Genomic DNA, 27,215 nt, shown 5'->3' with positions numbered 1-27,215 from the left:
GTTCAGGTATATATGCTGACGTCGCAAGCTGAAGATGAAGAGACAAAGTGTATGAGGGCATTGAAAGGGTAATGCAGTATGTAAAGGGGTATGAAAATCTAATAGTCATGGGGGACTGGAATGCAGTTGTAGGAGAAGGGGTAGAAGAAATGTTACAGTAGAATATGGGCTTCAGACAGGGAATGAGAGAGGAGAAAGACTAATTGAGTTCTGTAACAAATTTCAGCTAGTTATAGTGAATACTCTGTTCAAGAATCACAAGAGAAGGAGGTATACTTGAAAAAGGCTGGGAGATACGGGAAGATTTCAATTAGATTACGTCATGGTCAGGCAGAGATTCCGAAATCAGATACTGGATTGTAAGGCATACCCAGGAGCAGATATAGACCCAGATCACAAAATAGCAGTGATGAAGAGTAGGCTGAAGTTTAAGACATTAGTCAGGAAGAATCAATACGCAAAGAAGTGGGATACCAAAGTACTAAGGAATGACGAGATACGATTGAAGTTCTCTAAGGCTACAGATAAAGCAATAAGGAATAGCTCAGTAGGCAGTACAGTTGAAGAGGACCAGTCGTCTCTAAAAAGGGCTATCACAGAAGTTGGAAAGAAAAACATAGGTACAAAGAAGGTAACTGCGAAGAAACCATGGGTAACAGAAGAAATCCTTCATTTGATCAATGAAAGGAGGAAGTACAAAAATGTTCTGGGGAAACTCAGCAATACAGAAATACAAGTTGCTGAGGAATGAAATAAATAGCAAATGAAGGGAAGCTAAGATGAAATGCCTGCATGAAAAATGTGAAGAAATCAAAAAGAAATGATTGTCAGAATTACAGATTCAGCATACAGAAAGTCAAAACAATCTCTGGTGACATTAAAAGTAAGTGTGGTAGCATTAATAGTGCAGTGGGAATTCCACTGCTAAATGCAGAGGAAAGAGTGGATAGGTGGAAAGAATACATTGAAAGCCTCCATAAGGGGGAAGATTTGTATGATGTGATAGAAGAGGATACAGGAGTCGATTTAGAAGAGACAGGTGATCCAGAATTAGAATCAAAATTTAAAAGAGCTTTGGAGGACTTAAGATCAAATAAGGCAGAAGGGATAGATAACATTCCATCAGAATTTCTAAAATAATTGGGGGAAGTGTCAACAAAATGACTATTCAAGTCGGTGTGTAGAATGTATTAGTCTGCTGACATACCATCTGAATTTTGGAAAAATATTATCCACACAATTCTGAAGACTGCAAGAACTGACAAGTGTGAGAATTATTGCACAATCAGCTTAACAGCTCATGCATCCAAGTTGCTGACAAGAATAATATACAGCAGAATGGAAAAGAAAATTGAAGATGTGCTAGATGATGATCAGTTTGAGTTTAGAAAAGTTAAAGGCATGAGAGAGGCAACTCTGATGTTGCGGTTGATAATGGAAGCAAGACTAAAGAAAAATCATGACGAATTCATAGGATTTGTCAACCTGGAAAAAGCCTTTGACAATGTAAACTGGTGCAAGATGTTTGAAATTCTCAGAAAAATAGGGATAAGCTACAGGGAGAGACGGGTAATATACAATATGTACAAGAGCCAAGAGGGAATAGTAAGAGTGAACGACCAAGAATGAAGTGCTCGGATTAAAGAGGGTGTAAGGCAGGGATGTAGTGAAGAAGAATTACATGATCTGCTGAATAGAATGGACAGTTTAATGAGTATCCAGTATGGGCTGAGAGTAAATTGAAGAAAGGCAAAGGTAATGAGATATCTGCTTGTGTCTGTATATGTGCTGATGGATATGTGTGTGTGTGCGCGAGTGTATACCTGTCCCTTTTTCCCCCCAAGGTAAGTCTTTCCCCTCCCGGGATTGGAATGACTTCTTACCCTCTCCCTTAAAACCCACATCCTTTCATCTTTCCCTCACCTTCCCTCTTTCCTGATGAAGCAACCGTGGGTTGTGAAAGCTTGAAATTTGTGTGTGTTTTTGTGTTTGTTTTGTCTCTATCAACATACCAACACTTTTGTTTGGTAAGTTACAGAATCTTTGTGTGTATATATATATATATATATATATATATATATATATATATATATATATATATATATATATATATTTATAATAGAAGGAAACATTCCTGATGAGGCAACAGTTTGTTGCGAAAGCTTGAATTTTGTGTGTATGTTTGTGTTCGTTTGTGTGTCTGTCGACCTGCCAGCACTTTCATTTGGTAAGTCACATCATCTTTGTTTTTAGGTATATATATATATATATATATATATATATATATATATATATATATATATATATATATATAAAACAGAGGGAAACATTCCACGTGGGAAAAATATATCTAAAAACAAAGATGATGTGACTTACCAAACGAAAGTGCTGGCATGTTGATAGACGCACAAACAAACACAAACATACACACAAAATTCAAGCTTTTGCAACCAATGGTTGCTTCGTCAGGAAAGAGGGAAGGAGAGGGAAAGACGAAAGGATGTGGGGTTTTAAGGGAGAGGGTAAGGAGTCATTCCAATCCCGGGAGCGGAAAGACTTACCTTAGGGGGAAAAAAGGACAGGTATACACTCACACACACACACATATCCATCTGCACATACACAGACACAAGCAGACATTTGTAAAGGCAAAGAGTTTGGTAAGTCACAACATCTTTGTTTGCCTAAGATTACTATAAATGGAAATATATGACATACAAAACATAATGTGTGTGTAAGAGATACATACCAATGGTAACTTTCCAGCTTGAAATGATATACGGGCAGGATATGGCTCTTTAAAAACTGGAATATTCACAAAGATAATGAATTAGTTAAAGCATTAAAGTAATGTTTATTGTTGCTCTACACATAACTAAATTTCTGAGACAGATTTCACTGCTCAAAATGTGCTTTGAATGATAGCAGCTGTTTTTTTACTGAAATACTAAAACATATCATCTACATACTTAAGTATCAAAACAGTTACAAAGTTAATAGCAACATGAAGCTAAAATACATTCCTGTATACATGATGAGTTTCGATATTCCATAGAATTTGTGCCATAATATGTTGTCATGGACATCAAGTTTAGAGCAGTTGCTGCACATTAGTGGGTAGATGCCTTTAATTCATCCTGAAAAGACTCTCTTCCAAGAACACTGAACTTTTTTGTGTGATTGTTTTTTAACAAAGTAGGAGCACACTATACTGTTGTGATGTACAATAATCTCATTGTGAAGGTCTTGCTCTTATTGCCTGTCAGTGAGTCTGAGGGAAGTCTGAGGAATGTTCCCAAATGCAACTTCTGAGATGCAATCATAAAAGAAACTATTGTATTAAAACAACAGATAACACCCTCAATATAAAAATGAACCCCTGTAACTGATTATAATGTTGAATACTGCTCTAAAGTTACTCTCTGATAAGACTTATTAAGTGGAAGCTACTGTAACCAGAAACTATATCAATTCAACATTATATTTTCTGTCAGCTTCACTCATGAGACATATTTTTTGGTACCATGAAATTAGTATGTTAAAATATTCATACATCAAATGATGACTTTTGAATGGAACATAATGGGGAATCCCAAGTGAAGTAACAACTGTTCCAAATGGATTACTGGAGTATATCATGTTGGCCTTGCTCTCAGTCATTGAATGAAATTAATTCTTGTTGTAAAGCAGACTTCCCTCAGATTGACAGGCAATAGGAGCAAGACCTTGCAGACACATGTGACTATAGGTCACTCCCATTTCACCCCGCACCTGCCCCTATCCCTCAAAATCTAGACTTCAGAATTTTAATTCATTGCAGAATTCTCATACAGTTCAATTTTTTGAGATATTGTAAGATTTTTGTGTCTCCTATAAAATTTAGTTCTTGTGACATGACACATTTCGAACTTGACCAAAGAGAAGTTATTACAATCTTCCAACAGACAGTGTGCAAACTATAAGTCAAGTGCTGGCACTGAATTCCTTCTACTGTCTTCATTTCATTTTCATTGTTGTCTACCACCTATTACATGGTTCCACATTATACTCATATTTGATGATTTGTACAGATGGGATATTAGAAGTCACTGGCTAACTAATTTGACTAGACCCTGCCATTAACATAATATTAGCATACTTACACTTCCTTTGTATCCAGTTACAAACTATAACCAAACATCTTACTCATAACACTAATTTCATCCAAACAGCAAGTTGTAAAAATGCAAGTTGAATGAAAATAATGTCTCAGGTGCAGATGCATATATTTGAATCACATATATATATTTCAGATACATACAAAAACTTATTTTATGAAGCATAGTGCCACTTCTCTTTGAATTATACTTAATATTACAATACTGCATCAGTATGCAAATTGTATAAAACTTCTGGCAATTGAAACATGAGTACTAAATAAAGACTCAAACACCTGTCTTTTTACAGTGGCACTCAGTAACGTCAAGTGGCTAAGTGCATGTCACAGATTGTTGCCCCCTACTGCTTTTAATAAGGAATGACAGACAAAAGTTCTGAAGTGACTGTAGAGCAGTGTTTGCAAAAGAAAAAAATTATGATGAACCTCAACTAATACATGGTTTCAGTTTATTTCTAATGAACACATTAACCCCCAACTTTGAACATTCTTTATTTTTAAAATTTGGGAAATTTGATGAAAATTATTATGAGAACACTACTTACATTCTTTGTAAACTTCATTCACCGCTTGGAAATCACTTACGTCATGAAGTAGAATTGTGATTTTCACAACTGAAAAAGATAAGGCAAATTTAAGATAAAAGCTGATGTAAAAATGGTGAAGGTAACATTAACAAGATTTATTATTGATTATATGGAAAAGGAACATTTCATACTTATTTTTGTAACACAATCTATAACAATATTTGTAATACTAAATGTATAACTTCAGTGACACTGGATGGTTATTTTGTGAATCATTTCTGCTACTCTTTTCATATGTGGGCAGGAGTTATGAATTATTTATTCCAACTACTGGGCATGGTTTTTTACAGAAGGGAAAGGCACCACTCACTAATAGTGGACTGATGTGTGGTGCAACAGGAAACAGCTTTCAAGCTCTTGCTCTTTCTGTAGCAAAAGTACAAACATTCACACACACACACCCTCAATGACAAAGACACCCAAACACCCACTCCTGTACTCTCAGCAAGAGTGATTCAGTCTTGACTCTGTCTCGGGTCTGTCTCATTGAGGCTGCGGGAGAGGGTGTATTTTTGCTAGAGAAAGAACAAGAGATGGAAAGCTGGTGTGAATACTGTTTTCTGTTGTTTCTAAGCACCACACGTCATTCTGCTATTGTATAGGTGAGTGGTTGCCTTTCCCTTATTTTACATCTTATTCCATCCAGGAATTTCCATTGTTGATAGACATAGTTTTTTTGTTTGACAGTCCTATAGTATATTATGGTTAAAAGAGAGGCTAACTCAGCTGTAGATTCCATCAGACCCTGTCGCCTTGTTCATTTTTGAGGATTTTAGCTGCATCTCAGTTCCACTAATACCTATATCACTTATCTCTGTAGTGGTATAAGAATTAAACTGGTGCAGTTACTCCTGAGTTCTCATTTGTCAGGAACATTTCAAAATAGAGTTCAGAATTTCTGATTTAACTTTGCAAATGAGTCATGGGCCCAAAGGGCGGAGGTGATGTGGAGTGTACCAGTTCACTGAGTAACATTTAAGAAAGATGTTTTGCTCTTGCAGAAAGCTTTGAAAGAGTTCACAAGTGTGTCCCTTTTTGTAGGCATAGAATTTTTCTTAAGCTGCCAGTTTTCTGAGTGAGTGTTGCAGTTTAGTGAGGATGTACAAGTTCAGTAGGAGGAGGTCACATAGCAGAGCATCCTGAAGGTATCAGCTAACTGGAGATGGAGTTTAATGTATGAAGCAGACTTGGCAAGACCCTGCTGAAGACAATAAATCCAATTTGTTCCCATGGAAACTTGAGATCTGGTGTTGCTGTGTATTTCTCCTTTTTGACTATGAACTGTTTTTCAGTCTTATTTATTGAAGAGATTATGAGCAGAAGTGGCAAGAAACCATGTGGATAGGTGTAGCTCATGAGCTAAAATGAGGTTGGCAACTGTTTGTTGGTTTGATTTTTTAGAGAAGAAGTGCAGAGGATGAATTATAGTCTGCCTATAAATTTTTCCAAGTAAATCTGCAGAACAATGTGTTGTGTAATTTGTTTTAGGTGCTCCACACCACAAAGAGTGTGCAGATTCTGACTGTAGCTGTGGGTAAATCTTTGCACAATGACACAGAAACTCTGAGGATGAGAGGGAGGAACATTTCAAGTTAATACTGTTTATTACTGTATGCCATAAATTTATTGGTCATTACCTAGCATAAAAGACTTTACTCAATTAAAAATTTAGATTTACCAGTCATCTGAACACTCTGAATATACAAAATGCAAATTATCTGAAGAAATATTTCTTATGGTTATGCAAGATGCCATTATTTTAGCTGAAGAGCTCCATAGAACAGTGAGGTGGGAGTATGGTAGAGGACATTAGTTCCATGTAACTGAAAAAATCAGGGTTTGGGAAACATTTACAGCCAATGAAGACAATATTAACAGGCATATAATATTACTTACCATTGTTGAGTGATGAACCAGCTGCTTCAAGAATGCCTCTAAGATTTTCAAAACACTTTCTTGCTTGTCCCACCACTCCACCTTCTGCAGCCTTATTGGTGTTTTTATCAAATCCCACAGTACCAGCTACATACACCATATTGTTCACACAAATTGCTTGGCTGTAACATTTAACATAAACACATGTATTTACATAAATAATTCATAATCACATACAATCACAATTTCTCTCACATATTCACTTTAAATGATAAATCTTGAAATTTGACTCAGATATTGGCAATGAAATATTATGGATGGTATATGAACAATCCAGTTCAATTCAATTCAGTCCAATTCAATCTCTTTATTCATCCATTAACAATATACATTGTATGGATATAGTCAATTACAATATAGTTTCTTATATTTAATTTGTTTCAAAAACTTGGATAATAAATACAAATATTTTAAATCATTGTATATAAATAATATTACTTTTCCATATTCAGATATTCTTTAATGTTACAAAAACTATGTGTTAGTAAAAATTGTTTAAGATATACCATGAATTTATGAAATTCTTTAATTTTCTTTACTGTAGAAGGCAATGTACTAAGAAGTATTTTGGGCTGGTAGTTTACACTTATTTGGTAGAGTGCTCCTTTGTGGGTGTCCCTGTGAAAATCATCACTGTTCCTTGTTTCATCGTTATGAACCTGATTATTTAATGTTGAAAATTCCTGGTGAGTTTTCAGAAAGCATACACATTCATAGAAGTATAAGCTAGGAAGAGTCATTATTTTAAATTCTTTAAATATTTTTCTGCTAGATACTCTTCAGGGAGTATGCCCCTTTTTTGAAGTTTGAAAGCTTGTTTTGCTATACCTGTATTTATCCAGAAGATCACACCACATCTAAGCAAACCGTTCATGTAAGCATAATAGGCACACAGCAATGATTCAGTGTTGCAACATTCCTGAAGCATTTGCAGCACATAGCAGCATTTACTTAATTTTTTACTCAAAACTTCTAGATGCTTTTCCCATCTCAAGTGCTCATCCACCCATATAACTAGGAATTTTTGTATGGAGCTGGTGAATTACATAGTTCTCTAACTCAGCTTTTACTCTTCTTCTAGCTTTCCTTTTATTATTACTGAAATTCATCAATACCATTTTATCCTTATTTATGATCAAAGCATTATTGCTAAACCATGTTCCTGTCACCAGTTATTGTCCTAGAGACACTCTGCTGTAGATCACCCTCAGTGTATCCTTTTATTAAAATGCTAGTGTCATCAGTGAACATCACCTTTTCTGCAACTGTCAGATGGTCTGGCAAATGTACACCAAGAACAACAGAGGGCTTAACACAGAACCCTGGAGCACTCCATAGCTACTGCTTTTTTTTTTTATGACATATTTGTACTTTCTGTTGTCTGTCAGAGAGATAAGACTTGAAACATTTGAAGGCAAGTCCCTGGATCCCATAAAATTCTAGTTTCATAAGCAATAATTCATGACTGATTAGATCAAATGCTTTAGATAAATCTAAGAATATCCCATAACTTACTTCGTTCTTATCCAAGGCATAGAACTATTTTCATGAATTGGAAGACTGCTGTTTCTATGGATCTATCCTTCCAAACCCATTCTGAGCATTAGTCAGTATTTTATTTTTATTTGGGAAGTCAGCTAGCCTTTCATATATTACTCTTTCAATTACTTTAGAGAAACCTGACAATAATGACACTGGTCTATAATTATTTATGTTGGCTGTACTATCCTTTTTGTGAAGTGGCTTTATTATGGAGAGTTTTAGTTTTGATGGGAACACCCCTGTCCTGAAAGAAGTATTAATAATGTCAGTTAGGTGAGTATCTACACTGGTAGAACTATGATTGATTACCTTGTCTGGAATTCTATCAGTACCACAAGACATTTTATTTTTTAGTTTATTAATGGCATTTGTAATTTCACATTCAGTTACTGGGTACAGAAACATTGTCTTTTCACAAGTTGGTACTTTTATATTTTTGTTGTTTGAATTGCACAGACTTTTAATTAGGTTTCGTGCTATGTTCACATAATGTTCATTGAATATATGGGCTACCTGTTGAGCATCTTCTATCACTTTACCTTCACTTTTAATTTTGAAATTATGGGTCTTGGTTTTAAATTTTTCTATGCTATTATTTAAAACCTATTGTTTAAAACCTTTGATTTATTGCTTCCCTTATTAATGTATGAATCATTGCTTAGCTTTTTGCTGCCTGTAAAATTTTCCTATAGACCCTTCTATATATCCTATAGTATGGTTTTATTGTTGTATTTATTTTAGCATGTTTGCTTAGGTTTCTAAGGGTGGTTCTGATTTTTTAATCCCTTGTGTTACCCATGTGTTTGTCTTCTCACAATAGAGTGAGTAAAAATAACCTTGCATCATGTAATAAAAGCATTGAGTGAGAGGTATGTACATAGTGAGAAATTAAATATTACAGTTCATCTTTAAAACTTGTGTTCTTTTACAGAGCACAAAATGAGGAACACAAGCATCTACTTTTGTCTTGCTTGTGGGTGTGATGGTGAACATGGCACAGATAAAGGGAAACAATTAGCACCACAAGATCTGCCCAGGAGTCTAGAGATTGTAAAGATGGTCCTGTCTGGGCTATCAAATTTTGTTTCCAACCCCTCCCTCCCCTACACACATTGCCCATATTCTCCTAACAATGCACCCAATGACTTCCTCCATATGGCTGTATTTTGGACCTAAAGACCACTGTGGTGCTGGGCTTAACAGGGGAAGTACCGTGTTAATTAAACCACAAACACAGCATCTTAGAGTAGCTTTTGAGTCAAATGCATGTATGGCAGCATTTAAGTTTCATTATTTAACAGCATAAAGTTTTACTATATGATTCGTAATTTAATGAACTGATGTGATTAGAAACTGGTAAGAGTTGACACCATTAAGTTGTTCAAGATCACTGCTAACATCACTATGAACAGCTGCATTTTTTCTTTTTTTTTTTCAAAAATGAAAAAAAGGTACAAGTTGCCTGTACATTCAAAACTCAATACTTAAATTTTAAGTATAACATACAGCGGCTATAAGCAAAGATGTTAATTACAAAAATGCAAAATAACAAAAGGAATGCAACAACCAAACAAAATTTGCCTGTGCTTACTTCTAGTAGAATAATTGTGCTTCATGGTATTATACATTGCCTGACAAAAAAAGTGAAACACCCAGACAATACTACTGGATGTCAATGTAACTTCATACATGTACACACCATCGGTGAGTGTGTAAATGAGAGTTGCAATTCTCTGTGACAGGTAGAATGACCACCAGAATGCATTACTCTTGTTCATGTTTAGTGTTGTTATCAGGCCTGGTAGGATATATAATGTTATCAGGCCTGGTAGGATATATAATGTGAGTGCACACCATGAGATGTTGAGTGATCACTGTGAAGGACGTAGAAGATGCTGCATATCAAGTGAAACAGTGTTATCAGCATTTAACAGAAAGGGGCTTCATTGTGGCTCACTGGTCATATTGTGCAATACCCAGATTTATGGGGCATTCTGATGTGGCCTGATGATGGACTGAACAGGGATGTAAGGGCAAGCATTCTCATCATCAAGGTGTAAGTCAACCACATATGGCCACCACAAGAGTAGATAACTGTATTGTGCATCAAGCACATTGTAACCCTTTCACGTCAGTGTTTGACATCTAAAAACAAGTAACTCCCTGCAACAACTGTGCCGTGCCATCCAGCACCATTAGTCAGAGACTATAATGGGCATATGCTGTTATCATCAAAACACATACAGCTCCACTTGGAGAACTGTGATCATGAAACATGGACTGCTGATGAGTGGTGTCATATTGTGTTCAGTTGTGAATTATGGCTCTGCACTATCCCAGATGATAATCATCAGCAAGTATGGTGGTGAGCTGGGGAGAGAGCCCATTCTTCCAATGTTCTGGAGAGACTTCATGGTGTCACAGCTGCCTCTATAGTATGAGGAGCCAAGGGCTATAACTTCAGGACACAGCTAGTAGTGAATGAGGGAGTTCTGATGGACAATTGTATGTCACAGACCTCCTGAATCCACATGTGTTACCTCTAATGTGACACTATCGTGATGACATTTTTCAACAGGACAGTGCTCATTAGCACATGGCACATGGCTCTATGAACTGTCTGTGTGATGTCGAGATACTCCTGTGGGCTACAAGTTTCCCAGTCGTGACCCCAATAGAACACTTGTGGGACCAACTCCGACATTAACTTATCCCAGTGCCAATACCCAGGATAGCAAGGACAAGTTACAATAGTTGTGACCAACCTGCCTCAGGAAAGGTTACAACAGCATTATGACATCCTTCCCAACTAAATCAGTGCATGAACGTAGGCCAAAAGAGGTGCAATGTCATACTAATAAGTTGACTCATACTGATAGTTCTCTGTAAATTTGGTCCAGTTTTGTAATCACTCAAGTAACATAAAATACACTCTCAACCAATTAAGTTTATTTTCTCCAGCGATTCTGGCTGCTTCACTTGTTTGTTTGGTAGTACAGAAAAGAAAAAAAATCCATATTTTGCAACTAAATGTTTTGTTTGTGTCTACCGGTGCCAGGCCTCATCAATGGTCTATAATATAAAGAAAATTATTTAAGTATATATATATTTTTTGTAGGAGATTTGTAGTAATATTTGGCAGTTCATTTGTGTTATCTGAATACACTGGTGTGCAAATCTTAAGGAGTAATGATCTTCAACATGACGTTTCACTGCCAAGTAACACAATTTGATGAAAGTTACACTGTATATAGAAAGAAGAGAACACAACTGGAAGAAATATGCAAAGAGAGAAACAGAAATGTCACTTTCATTCAAAGACAATAATTATAATGAAGTCATTATGATCCTGTGGACTTTAAAAAAAGCTAGGACATTGTTCTTAATAGGGTGTGTAATCCCTACAGACAACAATGTATGCTCTGCAAAATATGTTCCCATGCTGGATACAAGGTTGTTAAGGACTTGTTGTGGTAGGACATTCCATTCCTCCACCAGTGAGGTTACAAACAGCTGGGTGATCATTGGTGCTTGTGGATGTACTGCAGTACATCTCCCCAATGCATGCCACACATGCTCAATGGGATTTAATTATGGGGAACAGGCAGGGAAGTACATTCACTGAAGATCCTTTTATTTCAAAAGCTCCTCCACCTGTGCTGTTTGATGCGGTTGTGGATTTTACATTCATAAAAATGAAGTCAGAGCTAATGCACCCCTAGAAAAAATGCACATGGCAAAGGAGTACAGTGTCACAATAACATTGACCAGTGAGTGTTTTGTTCAAGTATTTGAAGATCAATGTGCTCATGCAACATTATGCCTGTACACACCACAACACCTGGACCACCAAAATGGTCACATTTGGCGATTTTCCTGGGTGCATTACATGTTCTAGCCATATGAGGGTACAGCCAGAATCACTACTCAGACTGAGTATGCTCCCATCAGAGAAAAGCAGGTGAGCCCACTCCTCACGGGTCCAGTCCCTATGCTCTTGGCACCATCCCAATCAGTTCTGCTGATGTGCAGGTGTCAACAGAACACAACATACTGGTTGTTGGACAAAGAGATCACTCCTGTGCAGTTTCTGAACCAATATAAAGAATAAGATTGTTTGCTTTGTAGTCCTGTTATACGTGTGTGGTTCAATTGCAACCACTGTTTGACATGGGTACTTTCTTGCCTGTTGCACAATGTCGTGGTCATCTGCTGTTGTAGTTGACCACGGTCAACCAACTCCTTCCCTTTGGACAACATTGCATGTGGTTCAAAAAACACCCCATGCACATGAAACAATGGTGTGAGCAATACCAAACTCCAGGGCTTCACTTGTCATACTTTGTCCCTCTTCCAGTTCCACAATAATTCTTCCCTGTATGAAAATAAGCAGATGTTGTCTCTGGGCCATGTGGTAATGAACAACAACAACACTACAGAACACCATAACTGCTTTCTTATTGACACAACTGTCCTTTCCTATTCCTTCAATTGTCTTGTGACGGTACAGTCATGCTGTTTTTACGCCATGTGACATTAGATTAGATTAGATTTACTTTCATTCCAATTGATCCGTAGTGAGGTGGTCCTCCAGGATGTAGAACATGTCAGAAAAACAACAATACATGACAAATATTTACAACTAAAACAAATAAGCTAATGTACCATTCCACAGGTCCCAAGTGGAATGATCGTCATTTTTTAATGAACACTATATGAAAGTCATTTTACAAATACTAATGCACTGAATTTAAAATAAAAAAGTTTTTTATTTATTTATAAGGTAATAAACATGTAATACAACTACTATAATACTTATTTACAATGAACACATTACTACACTGAAATGGTGCAGAAGTTAGATTGTACTTACACACACACACACACACACACACACACACACACACACACACACACTTAGGCTTCTCTTAAACTGAATTTCATTGGTTGTTAAGCTTTTTATGGCTGCTGGCAAGTTATTGAAAATGTGTGTTCCTGAATAATGCACACCTTTTTGTACAAGACTAAGTGACTTTAAATCCTTGTGTATATTTCTGTGCATGATTGGGATACCTCTGGCAATATCCTCCAATACTTTCATTCATTTCTGTTATGTTGTTACGTTACTTATTCTGTCTCATCCTTAAGTTTTGCTGAGCAGTTTATTTACAAATATAGGATTCTGTTTCTTTTACACTGATGTTCATTTGATGTTCTTTTCGTGTATTCATGTGGTCTTCTGTATGTACTAGATGCACATAGTATGGGTGTTTGATTGATAAGTCACATTCAAACATTTCACTAGACACAACCTATCCTGTTGCACACTGAACGTTTTCCTGCTCACAGGCTGTAGGGCTGACTGGTAGGGTGAACATTCCCTTTCTTTTGTTGTTATGGCATAAGACTGCAATCTCTGTTTATATCCAGGTAAGATGGTAATTTTCTTTTATTTTATGTTCTGCATATGTGGAGTGGGTAAACCCACTCTTCAGCGATCTTATATATTCTTTGTGCCTGATATTAACATTTGTTGCAGTCATCCCAATGCATGTAGGGTTGCAGCTGTTATGCGAAAATTCACACATTCTGAACTGCTGTACTTATCTTTCTCCTCTGACACAATTTTTAATTTCTTTTGCCTTGCACTTTTTGTGTTGATGGGACAAAAAGCGTATTTGAAGATGTCACTAATACTTTTTTGTCATTTGGTTTTGGTATGTTATGATGGAACATTTTGTATTTGTTTTAAAGACAAACACACACACACACACACACACACACACACACACACACACAAAGTGCCCAAAACACCCACCCCTCCTCCATACCGACTCCAACAACCCATTTCCTTTCATTCTCTGCAGCTCCCATGATTCCTGTCAACTCTATAGCACATAAGGAAGACTATGTGCAGTTGCAACAGGATAAATTAAATGCTGTGAATGTATAAATGGGACCTTTCAGTTGGAAACCTGTACTATTTGCATCTAGTAGATACAGAAGAACATGTACTACAAGAGAAGGCTATAAAATGAATGTAAGCATATAAAAAACAGAAGCATGTATGTGTAAATAGTTTGATAACTTAAATGAAATGCCAAGAATAATTACAGATCTCCTACCAAAATCTGTATAGTTAAATAATTTTCTTTGTGTTATGCAGATAAGTGAAATTTGATTGGTACACCCAAACAAAATTTCAGTTGCAAAAGATGAAATTTTTTCTTATCCATTTGATACAGCACAACTGAAGAAGCAACTGAGGAAAAATGGCAGTATTATATATTATCAATATCAATCTAAGTTAAGTGAACGTTTCAAATAATGGTATAGACTCATTGCTTTGAATCTTCACTTCATTTTAATAAACTTACTACCTGTAATATTTCAAACTTCCAGAATTTCATTAAAAATTCTTTTAAAAGTGTTAATGATTTCGCCAGCTGAGCTCTGAAAGGTTCCTCTGGGAATTTGAACAAAGGGAGCACACTATGTGAAAAGTAAATTATAACTTAAATTTCATATCAGCTGTCCACTGACACATTCAGTAAAATAAGTTCATGAAAAATGATAACATCTACATCTTTTATAGCTGTAAGAGGGCCACCACCAAACAATTCTCATTATACATTTTTGTGGTGCGAGCTCCTGTGGCACAGCCTAATTGCAGTCCCATCCCTCATCTTTCCTTGGATGAAGAAATCATAGTGTGGCAGTAATTTCTAGAACAACAGTTTCAAGGTGGAATGTTTTCTGTATAGCCAAAATGCAGAGTTCTGCATCCAAGGCCTCCATGAAATCATCCATTGCTGGGAAAAATTCATCACAGTGAAGGCTGAACTTGCAGGGAAGGAGTAACGCCATCATCAAGCTTCATGGCTGTAGCTTGATTATTTCAAGGTGATGATTAAGACCTTATGCCTAACTTTCAAATGAGTATGTCAGTGATGTCAAGAGCTCAGTAGAGCATCATGTCAGATCATACACTACCCGGAATTAACCTGGTCTGACAAGGTAAATAAGAAAGGAGGAACTAAAATTAGTGAAATTTGAAATGTTAGGTGTCCTATGAGATTTGCAGACACTTCTCATTTACAAATATCTAGAAAAGATTTTGCAACTTTTAGAATCTCAAAAGTAGGGCCATCCAGTGATATTCCTGCACTTAAATTCTCATATTTTGCAGTGTCCTTAAGCACAGATCATGGTAACATAGCATGATTCATATGCAATAAATAAATGTCTGTATCTGACAGGAAAATTATTTGGACATCTAAAACAGTTACCGGTATTCAGAGAGCTTAGTTTCAGGGCCAAACATGACTGAAATATTGATTGAAATATTGTGGGACAAACATGTCTGGCAGGTCCAGTTTGAGAGCATTCCGGTCAACATTGTCAAAAGTTTTCTCTAAGTCTACAAATGCTATAAACGTAGGTTTGCCTTTCCTTAATCTTTCTTCTAAGATAAGTCGTAAGGTCAGTATTGCCTCATGTGTTCGAGATTTCTACGGAATCCAAACTGATCTTCCCCGAGGTTGGCTTCTACCAGTTTTTCCATTCGTCTGTAAAGAATTTGCGTTAGTATTTTGCAGCTGTGACTTATTAAACTGATAGTTCAGTAATTTTCACATCTGTCAACACTTGCTTTCTTTGGGATTGGAATTATTATATTCTTCTTGAAGCCTGAGGGTATTTTGTCTGTCTCATACATCTTGCTCACAAGATGGTAGAGTTTTGTCAGGACTGGCTCTCCCAAGGCCTTCAGAAGTTCTAATAGAATGTTGTCTACTCCCGGGGCTTTGACTTTAACAGTACTTGATTGAATACTGCTCATTAGTCTGGGATCTGCACCAGATGGGACTGATAGAGGAAATACAGAAGATCCAAAGAAGAGTAGCACGTTTGGTTACAGGTTCATTTAGTAAGGGCGAAAGCCTCACGGAAATGCGCAATCAACTTCAATGGCAGTCGTTGCAACAGAGGTGCTCTGAATTATGGTATGGCCTACTGTTAAAATTCCAATAGGGTACGTTCCTTGTGGATGCAACCTATATATATATATATATATATATATATATATATATATATATATATATATATATATATATATATATATATATATGAATATAATAGAGGGAAACATTCCATGTGGGAAAAATATATCTAAAAAGAAAGATGATGAGACTTACCAAACAGAAGCGCTGGCAGGTCGATAGGCACACAAACAAACACAAACATATACACAAAATTCAAGCTTTCGCAACAAACGGTTGCTTCGTCAGGAAAGAGGGAAGGAGAGGGAAAGACGAAAGGATGTGGGTTTTAAGTGAGAGGGTAAGGAGTCATTCCAATCTCGGGAGTGGAAAGACTTACCTTGGGGGAAAAAAGGACAGGTATACACTCGCACACACACGCATATCCATCCGCATATACACAGACACAAGCAGACATTTGAAAAGGCTAAATGTCTGCTTGTGTCTGTGTATATGCGGATGGATATGTGTGTGTGTGCGAGTGTATACCTCTCCTTTTTTCCCCCAAGGTAAGTCTTTCCACTCCCAGGATTGGAATGACTCCTTACCCTCTCCCTTAAAACCCACATCCTTTCGTCTTTCCCTCTCCTTCCCTCTTTCCTGATGAAGCAACTGTTTGTTGCGAAAGCTTGAATTTTGTGTGTATGTTTGTGTTTGTTTGTGTGTCTATCGACCTGCCAGCGCTTTTGTTTGGTAAGTCTCAAAATGTTTGTTTTTAGATATATTTTTCCCACGTGGAATGTTTCCATCTATTATATATATATATATATATATATATATATATATATATATATATATATATATATATATATATATATATATATATATCCCGGGAGCGAAAAGACTTACCTTAGGGGGAAAAAAGGACAGGTATACACTAGCGCGCACACACACATATCCATCCACACATATACAGACACAAGCAGACCTGTCCTTTTTTTCCCCTAAGGTAAGTCTTTCCGCTCCCAGGATTGGAATGACTCCTTACCCTCTCCCTTAAAACCCACATCCTTTCATCTTTCCCTCTCCTTCCTGATGAAGCAACTGTTGGTTGCGAAAGCTTGAAATTCTGTGTGTGTGTTTTTTATTGTGTCTGTCTACCAGCGTTTTCCCATTTGGTAAGTCATGGAATCTTTGTTTTTAATATATTTTTCCCATGTGGAATGTTTCTTTCTATTATATATATATATATATATATATATATATATATATATATATATATAATAGAAAGAAACATATATATATAGAGGACATCATCAGATGACGACTCCAGTGTCATCCTCCCATCCCGGCATTGACCAGCCATGTGTAACATGCATGGAACTCTATTCCACAAACTAACATCCTGCAGCTATATGACATAATGACAATCAATATTCTGGCAGCTACACTGGTTATTAACGTACCAGCATTTCACATTTGCAATAGCTTATCTCGTGCTTACATTAACCTGTGAACTTTCAATGCTAATCACCTAAATATATTACCTAAACAAATGTATTCCCGAAATTTCATTACCCTACATTAATTATTTTGTGGTGCTGTGATTTTTTCCCATCAGGGTAATTCCCTGATTTCTGATTTCATGTTTAGCTGATAACTCACGAATATTTATTCATCAAATGCCACCATATGTATGAACCATATGCATGTTAAAAGCAGGGACTGATGGCCTTTGTAGTCTGGTCCATTCAACCCCCACAGTCCAACCAACCATGTTAATAGCATTTTATTAAGCTCAGAAGTAGATATACTGAAAATAATTAAACTTGTTTTATGTCTTAATTTAAGCATTTCTCTTCTCTATTGCAGCAGCTGAAGATGGCCTTTATAAGCCGAAACCGGTTATGATGTTACCATAAAAAAGTGATTGAGTTAAAAATTAAAAAATAATTCCTTGCAATAAGTTAATCACCATCTTCGCCAACGGTATGTTTATATACACTATGTGATCAAAAGTATCCGGACACCCAAAAAAAAACATACGTTTTCCATATTAGGTGCATTGTGCTGCCACCTACTGCCATTACTCCATATCAGCGACCTCAGTAGTCATTAGACATCGTGAAAGAGCAGAATGGGGCTCTCTGTGGAACTCACGGACTTCGAAAGTGGTCAGGTGATTGGGGGTTGCTTGTGTCGAATCTCTGTACGCGAGATTTTCACACTCCTAAACATTCCTAGGTCCACTGTTTCTGAAGTGATAGTGAAGTGGAAAGGTGAAGGGACGCGTCCAGCACAAAAGCGTACGAACTCGTCTGTTGACTGACAGAGACGGTCAGCAGTTGAAGAGTGTCGTAATGTGTAATAGGCAGACATCTATACAGGCCATCACACAGGAATTTCATGACAGTTAGGCGGTAGGTGAGAAAACTTGGATTTCATGGTTGAGCGGCTGCCACACATCACGCCGGTAAATGCCAAAAGACGCCTCGCTTGTTGTAAGGAGTGTAAGTGGAAAAACGATGTGTGGAGTGACGAATCACGGCACACAATGTGGCGACCCGATCGCAGGGTGTAAATATGGTGAATGCCCAGTGAACATCATCTGCCAACATGTGTAGTGCCAACAGTAACATTCGGAAGCGGTGGTGTTATGGTGTGGTCGTGTTTTTAATGGAGGGGGCTTGCACCCCTTGTTGTTTTTCGTGGCACTATCACAGCACAGGCCTACATTGATGTTTTAAGAACCTTCTTGCTTGCCCTTGTTGAAGAGCAATTCGGGGATGGCGGTTGCATCTTTCAACACGATCGAGCACCTTTTCATAATGCACGGCCTTGGCGGAATGGTTACACGACAATAACTTCCCTGTAATGGACTGGCCTGCACAGAGTCCTGACCCGAATCCTATAGAACACCTTTGGGATGTTTCGGAACGCTTCGTGACTGGCCTCACCGACCAACATCGATACCTCTCCTCAGTGCAGCACTCCGTGAAAAATGGGCTGACATTCCCAAAGAAACGTTTCAGCAGCTGGTTGAATGTATGCCTGCGAGAGTGGAAGCTGCCATCAGGGCTAAGGATGGGCCAACACCACATTGAATTCCAGCATTACCGATGGAGGGCGCCTCGAACTTTTAAGTCATTTTCAGCCAGGTGTCCGGATACTTTTGATCACATAGTGTAAATACTTGTTGTTAAGCACGCCTGCCGTATTCAGTGAAACAGGAATTTTAAGATGTATTTACGAAATACAGACTGGAAATACGTTCACAACATACTTGACACCAATAAAAATGTAAGGCGCGATATTCCTTAAGATAGGCTGCAGTTTTGAAGAAAAGTGTTCCAAAAATAAGTTCCCATCTTTTTGTCAATCTTAGCAAGCATCACGGCTGACCGCTTTGCATAGCAGCGCCTCCTAGCACTGTGGTGTTCGCAACAATGGCTGAAATCGCTCGTCTGTAGGGGGATCGAAGCCGGCTACCTATTTCAGGCAATGTCATCAGCGATCCGGCGCTCGTGATGGGAGTACTTCGTGTCCAGTGATTTGAACACCTGGCTGTAAACTATGGTGGCCAGCCGGTGTGACCGCGCGGTTCTAGGCGCTTCAGTCTGGAACCGCGCGACTGCTAAGGTCGCAGGTTCGAATCCTGCCTCGGGCAGGATGTCCTTAGGTTAGTTAGGTTTAAGTATTTCTGAGTTCTAGGGTACTGATAACATCATATGGTAAGTCCCATAGTGCTCAGAGCCATTTGAACCATTTGTAAACGATGGTAGAGCAGAGTCGATAAGAAACAGACTTACTGCTTATAAACATGGTACGTGAAGTACTTTATTCATGTTACCTGATAGTTGCACGACAACTCGAGAAACGGCAGCTCTGTCTCTTAATTTCAGATTCTCAATAATGGCAATTCTGTCAGGGTGTGTTAATCTAAACAGTGGTAAGTGCCAAAAATTTTGTCGGCATAGTACTAACGTGTGTAATGTTCGTGCCAGGAAAATGTTTTCCAGGGACGATTTGCACAAATCTGAGGATGGTGTGGATAACCACGACTCAGATACAGATCTTTAATATGTTCTTAATGCAAATGCGATCCAAAAGTTGTTGCTAATTGGGTAAACGTGAATAATTATTTAGGCAAGTATGGGTAAACAACGTCATGTCCGTTACCGTAGTTTCCGCGAATTTACCTGACAGTGTGATGGCAGAAATGGTAAGGACCATCCTTAACTTTGTTTACATGCTGTAGCAAGGCGACAGTAAAATTAATTTTAATTTTATTCTGTACTGACTCACAGAATAGTTATTGAGATTGTTATACTCCATTGTTGCAGAAATTGTTAACGAAAATCTTGATATTATGAACTGAAACAATTCGGACCATTTGCATTTTTTCCCTCTAAAGCTTCACATTAACATTCAAAGTGTTCAGGTGTGTGTGAATTCCTAAGGGACCAAACTGCCGAGATCATCGGTCCCTAGACTTACACATTACTTAAACTAACTTATGCTAAGAACAACACACACTCTCATGCCCGAGGGAGGACTCGAACCTCCGGCGGGAGGGGCCACGCAATCCGTGACATTGCGCTTGTAACCGCGCGGCCACTCCGCGAGGCCTTGCATTAAGTTTCGTTAGCTAGCCCAACACGTAAACAGTAATAAGCAATGTTAATCTATATTACGTGCACTCAGTTTGCAATTAAATAATGCTAGATACGCAGCGACATATATTTAAAAATAAATTTTGAATGGAATGTTCGGTTTTAAAAATATGTCGTAACTCTAAGAATATTTGAAAACAATGACTAACCTGAATAAAAAGAATAGTAATGAGTGAACTTGAAACTGCATTAAATCTACTATTATATTAGAACAAATTTACAGAACATCTAGATCTACATCTACGCAAGCCACACAATGAAATGTGGGCTCGAATGTCTCTAATTTTTCGTGGAATATACGTAGGTGAAAGCAATATATCGGTTGCATCCACAAGGAACGTACCCTATCGGAATTTTAACAGTAGGCCATACTATAATGCAGAGCGCCTCTGTTGCAACGACTGCCACTGAAGTTGATTGCGCATCTCCGTGAGGCTTTCGCCCTTACTAAATGAATCTGTAACCAAACGTGCTACTCTTCTTTGGATCTTCTGTATTTCCTCTATCAGTCCCATCTGGTGCGGATCCCGGACTAATGAGCAGTATTCAATCAAGTATTGTTAAAGTATCGCCAGCCACCTGATTCGCCATTATCGAAAAGACCGAGGAAATCTGCTTTAAACGAAACGCTGGACAGGTGACAGAAAAAAAAAGAAATGAAGCTTTTCTCTGGATCTTCTGTATTTCCTCTATCAGTACCATCTGGTGCGGATACCGGACTAATGAACAGTATTCAATCAAGTATCGTTACAGTCAAGGCCCGGGAGTAGACAACATTCCATTAGACCTACTGACAGCCTTGGGAGAGCCAGTCCTGACAAAACTCTACCATCTGGTGAGCAAGATGTATGAGACAGGCGAAATACCCTCAGACTTCAAGAAGAATGTAATAATTCCAATCCCAAAGAAAGCAGGTGTTGACAGATGAGAAACTACCGAACTATCAGTTTAATAAGTCACAGCTGCAAAATCCTAACGTGAATTCTTTACAGACGAATGGACAAACTGATAGAAGCCGACCTCGGGGAAGATCAGTTTGGATTCCGTAGAAATGCTGGAACACGTGAGGCAATACTGACCCTACGACTTATTTTAGAAGAAAGATTAAGGAAAGGCAAACCTACGTTTATAGCATTTGTAGACTTAGAGAAAGCTTTTGAAAATGCTGATGGGAATACTCTCTTTCAAATTATGAAGGTGGCAGGGGTAAAATACAGCGAGCGAAAGGCTATTTACAATTTGTACAGAAAGCAGATGGCAGTTATAAGAGTGGAGGGGTGTGAAAGAGAAGCAGTGGTTGGGAAGGGAGTGAGACAGGGTTGTAGCCTATCCCCGATGTTATTCAATCTGTATATTGAGCAAGCAGTAAGGAAATCAAAGAAAATTCGGAGTAGGTATTAAAATCCATGGAGAAGAAATAAAAACTTTGACGTTCGCCGATGACATTGTAATTCTGTCAGAGAAAGCAAAGGACTTGGAAGAGCAGTTGAACGGAATGGATAGTGTCTTGAAAGGAGGATACAAGATGAACATCAACAAAAGCAAAACGAGGGTAATGGAATGTAGTCGGATTAAGTCGGGTGATGCTGAGGGAATTAGTTTAGGAAATGAGACACTTAAAGTAGTAAAGGAGTTTTGCTATTTGGGGAGCAAAATAACTGACGATGGTCGAAGTAGAGAGGATATAAAATGTAAACTGGCAATGGCAAGAAAAGCGTTTCTGAAGAAGAGAAATTTGTTAACATCGAGTATAGATTTAAGTGTCAGGAAGTCGTTTCTGAAAGTATTTGTATGGAGTGTAGCCATGTATGGACGTGAAACGTGGACGATAAATACTTTGGACAAGAAGAGAATAGGAGCTTTCGAAATGTGGTGTTACAGAAGAATGCTGAGGATTAGATGGGTAGATCACGTAACTAATGACGAGGTATTGAATAGAATTGGGGAGAAGACGAGTTTGTGGCACAGATTGACAAGAAGAAGGGACCGGCTGGTAGGACGTGTTCTGAGACATCAAGGGATCACCAATTTAGTATTGGAGGTAGCGTGGAGGGTAAAAATCGTAGAGGGAGATCAAGTGATGAATATACTAAGCAGATTCAGAAGGATGTAGGTTGCAGTAGGTACTGGGAGATGAAGAAGCTTTTACAGGATAGAGTAGCATGGAGAGCTGCATCAAACCAGTCTCAGGACTAAGACCACAACAACAACAACAACAACAACACATTGTTAAAGTATCGCCAGCCACCAGATTGGCCATTATCGGAAAGACCGAGGAAATCTGCTTTAAACGGGACGCTGGGACAGGTGACGGAAGGAAAAAGAAATGAAGCGAGTAGCGTGCGCCGGGAATCACTATCGCATATAAAGAGAAGGCACGTCGGTAACAATACTCCGTACGGACAACCTGCAGGGCACCGTACACATCCAACAGCACTGTATGAACATACCCGGACATTCTACTAACAATATCACGCAAGAGTCCTCGTGAGGCCTACCATCTGAAAACTTAAGGACGTCTTTAAGCACATAAATAGAAACATCAACCTTGAACCCAATCAGGTAGCCAGACCAGCACTTCTCGTGCACACACGAAAATAGGTAATACCCTATGATTACAACGAATTACAGTCGAAATCGGTTCACTCATACTATACATGAATGTAAGTTTGTGAGGAAATGAAATCGTACCATCACACAGTGTCAGCTGTATGTAAAGCAGTTGGCAGAATTTGGTTCATTGGTAACATAGTAGGGAAATACGGAAGACTGGTTACAAAAAACTCGTGCTACTCATCCTAGACTACTACTCAGGTGTGTAGGATTCGTACCAATAGGACTAATGGGAGACACTGAACGTATACAAAGGATGGCAGCGCTAGTGGTCACAGGATGTTTTGGCCAACAGGAAATTTTGGAAATTTGTGGTAAGATCCTATGGGACAAATTGCTGAGGTCATCGGCCCCCAGACTTACACACTACTTAATCTAGCTTAAACTAACTTACGCTAAGGACAACACACACACCCATGCCCGATGGATGACTCGAACCCCCACGGGGAGGTCGCGCGGAGCCACGGGAGACGCTAAAAAAGAACTGAAACAACAGGCACCTGAAAATATATGCAAACTATCCCGTGAAGCCTACTTACGAAATTTCAAGAACTAACTTTAATGGTAGAGCTAGGGATATACCACAACCTCCTCCGCATCGTTCCCATAGGGACCGAAAGAGAAGATCACACTAATTAGAGGTGTACAAGCTATTGTCCTTTCCGCCCTCGTATGTGAATGGAATGGGAAGAAGCAGTTATATCTGTTATGGTGCGTATACAGCATTGCTAGTCGCTAGTGCGGCTGTAGTTTGCCCCACGCGGAAGTAGTGGCATCCAGTGTGAATAGAGGTGTGAATGGAATCACTCGCACGCACGCGTTGAGGAAGAGGCATGCAACCTACACGCATGTCTCTACTTGCGTGTGGGTCAAGCACAGCTGCACGACGACTAGGCGCAAGGCACACAGGTGTAAACGCACCTTTATGAGATGCACCCTCTGTCATGTACTTCACAGTGGTTTGCCAAGTAAGGATGTCGATGTAAATGTAGGTGCTCAAAACTCAGACACCATTCAATATAAACAGACTGACAGGCTCGGTAACTCGAAAACATCATCAAGTGAAGGACACACAGCAATTATATTATGTGTTATAAATTTTAATTGTCTTTTATATATTGGGTTAAAAACATTAAAAAGTTTAATACGAGGTGCATTCAAGTTCTAAGTCGTCCGATTTTTTTTCTCCAGACTGGAAAGAGATAGAAACATGCGCATTGTTTTAAAATGAGGCCGCGTTCATTGTCAATACGTCCCAGAGATGGCAGCACCGTACGGCAGATGGAATTTTACCGCCAGCGGCGAGAATGAGAACTGTTTTAAATACTTAAAATGGCGACGTTTTCCTTACTTGAACAGCGTGCAAGCATTCGTTTTCTGAATTTGCGTGGTGTGAAACCAACTGAAATTCATCGACAGTTGAAGGAGACATGTGGTGATGGAGTTATGGATGTGTCGAAAGTGCGTTTGTGGGTGCGACAGTTTAATGAAGGCAGACCATCATGTGACAACAAACCGAAACAACCTCGGGCTCGCACAAGCCGGTCTGACGACATGATCGAGAAAATGGAGAGAATTGTTTTGGGGGATCGCCAAATGACTGTTGAACAGATCGCCTCCAGAGTTGGCATTTCTATGGGTTCTGTGCACACAATCCTGCATGACGACCTGAAAATGCGAAAAGTGTCATCCAGGTGGGTGCCACGAATGCTGACGGACGACCACACGGCTGCCCCTGTGGCATGTTGCCAAGCAATGTTGACACGCAACGACAGCATGAATGGGACTTTCTTTTCGTCGGTTGTGACAATGGATGAGACGTGGATGCCATTTTTCAATCCAGAAACAAAGCGCCAGTCAGCTCAATGGAAGCACACAGATTCACCGCCACCAAAAAAATTTTGGGTAACTGCCAGTGCTGAAAAAATGATGGTGTCCATGTTCTGGGACAGCGAGGGCGTAATCCTTACCCATTGCGTTCAAAAGGGCACTACGGTAACAGGTGCATCCTACGAAAATGTTTTGAAGAACAAATTCCTTCCTGCACTGCAACAAAAACGTCCGGCAAGGGCTGTGCGTGTGCTGTTTCACCAAGACAACACGCCCGCACATCGAGCTAACGTTACGCTACAGTTTCTTCGTGATAACAACTTTGAAGTGATTCCTCATGCTCCCTACTCACCTGACCTGGCTCCTAGTGACTTTTGGCTTTTTCCAACAATGAAAGACACTCTCCGTGGCAGCACATTCACCAGCCGTGCTGCTATTGCCCTTAGCGATTTTCCAGTCTTCGCCGCTGCCATGGAATCATGACGTCAGCGTTGTGAAAAATGTGTACGTCTGCAGGGCGATTACGTCGAGAAGTAACGCCCGTTTCATCGATTTCGGGTGAGTAGTTAATTAGAAAAAAAATCGGAGGCCTTAGAACTTGAATGCACCTCGTACATGCAAATAACAGAACTACACCTGCTACCACAAACTAAACGGACAGCACACAGAGGGCACTTGAGTGTGTGTGTGAAATCTTAAGGGACTTAACTGCTCAGGTCATCAGTCCCTAAGCTTACACACTACTTAACCTAAATTATCCTAAGGACAAACACACACACACACACACACATGCCCGAGGGAGGATTCGAACCTCCGCCGGGACCGGCCGCACAGTCTTTTGACTGCAGCGCCCTATACCGCACGGCTAATCCCGCGCGGCAGAGGGCACTTGAGATCATTCTCGTGCTCTTCTACTTCAAATCCCGAAATCTGTAGTTCGAGGTGATATCAGTCCTCCACTAACAGAAACGAAAACACGCACACTGAGACGTTTAGAAAATCTCCCTATCCGGCCGCGGTGGGCGAGCGGTTCTAAGCGATTCAGTCCGGAACCGCGCTGCTGCTACAGTCGCAAGTTCGAATCCTGCCTCGGACATGGATGTGTGTGATGTCCTTAGGTTAGTTAGGTTTAAGTAGTTCTAAGTCTAGGAGACTGATGACCTCAGATGTAAAGTCCCATAGTGCTTAGGGCCATTTGAACCATTTTTGAAAATCTCCATAAACCTGTACTACATGAAACATTACTGAGGCGTTCACAACAGACGAATTAGCCTACTTGGTTTTATTTGAACAGTAATGGCCCAGCTGCAATACAGACAGCAAAAACGTGTAAGACTCGATACCAACACCTGACCAGTCTTCGAAATATTGTAGAGAAAACTGAAATTGTTAATCGAGGGAAATACATCAGTCGCGGTGGAACACTCCCGTAACGCCGCTTGTTTTTGAGGCATACTGCCTCAGTAAGTTCTGAGTAAACAATCCTCACCTGTAGGCCGAAATGGGCGCTGCAGCCTTGTCGGTGCTGATGATTTTCTTGATGGTTTTGGACATTCCGACGGTTAGTACGTACTACGAGCAGGCGGACGGCACTGACACTGTCGCTACTAACCCGACTGTATAAATACTTTCTTGGTTCCCCCGGCTATGATCGAGGTCACCTAGAAGGCGGTTATCGTGCAGTTCTCCAGCGGCGTCTCATCGGCGCTTATCGCCAGGCAGGATGATCAACAAACGGTCGCGATGACACAGCTACTCGCAGGCGTGCTTGTCATTCTCCGTACGAGAAAAAGTCAGACTCGCTTATTCACGCCGCCATACAGCTTTTCAGCACGTTTTGAAGCAGCGTGTACTCTACTGCCAGGAAACAGTGGCGAGATAACGGAAAAGCTGGAAAGAT

At 39.2% G+C, this 27,215-nt stretch overlaps 1 protein-coding gene across 1 annotated transcript in view; it reads right to left on the bottom strand.

The window, feature by feature from the left end:
• Nucleotides 1-26,952, bottom strand: part of LOC126175783 (2-iminobutanoate/2-iminopropanoate deaminase-like) — a 28,830-nt gene extending 1,878 nt beyond the window's left edge. The window contains exons 1-4 of the mRNA XM_049922755.1: nt 26,805-26,952; nt 6,640-6,800; nt 4,702-4,770; nt 2,750-2,805 (exon numbers count right to left, since the gene is read on the bottom strand). Of these exons, the coding sequence (XP_049778712.1) occupies nt 2,750-2,805; nt 4,702-4,770; nt 6,640-6,800; nt 26,805-26,869 (351 nt within the window). The 5' untranslated portion in view covers nt 26,870-26,952. The remainder of the gene's footprint in view (nt 1-2,749; nt 2,806-4,701; nt 4,771-6,639; nt 6,801-26,804) is intronic.
• Nucleotides 26,953-27,215: the final 263 nt, after the last annotated feature.

This window comes from Schistocerca cancellata, chromosome 3, assembly GCF_023864275.1.
Source record: "Schistocerca cancellata isolate TAMUIC-IGC-003103 chromosome 3, iqSchCanc2.1, whole genome shotgun sequence".
In the NCBI taxonomy this organism is placed as follows: domain Eukaryota; kingdom Metazoa; phylum Arthropoda; class Insecta; order Orthoptera; family Acrididae; genus Schistocerca; species Schistocerca cancellata.
The sequence above is the reverse complement of the archived record's forward strand: the minus strand, read 5'-3'. Positions and strand labels throughout refer to the sequence as shown.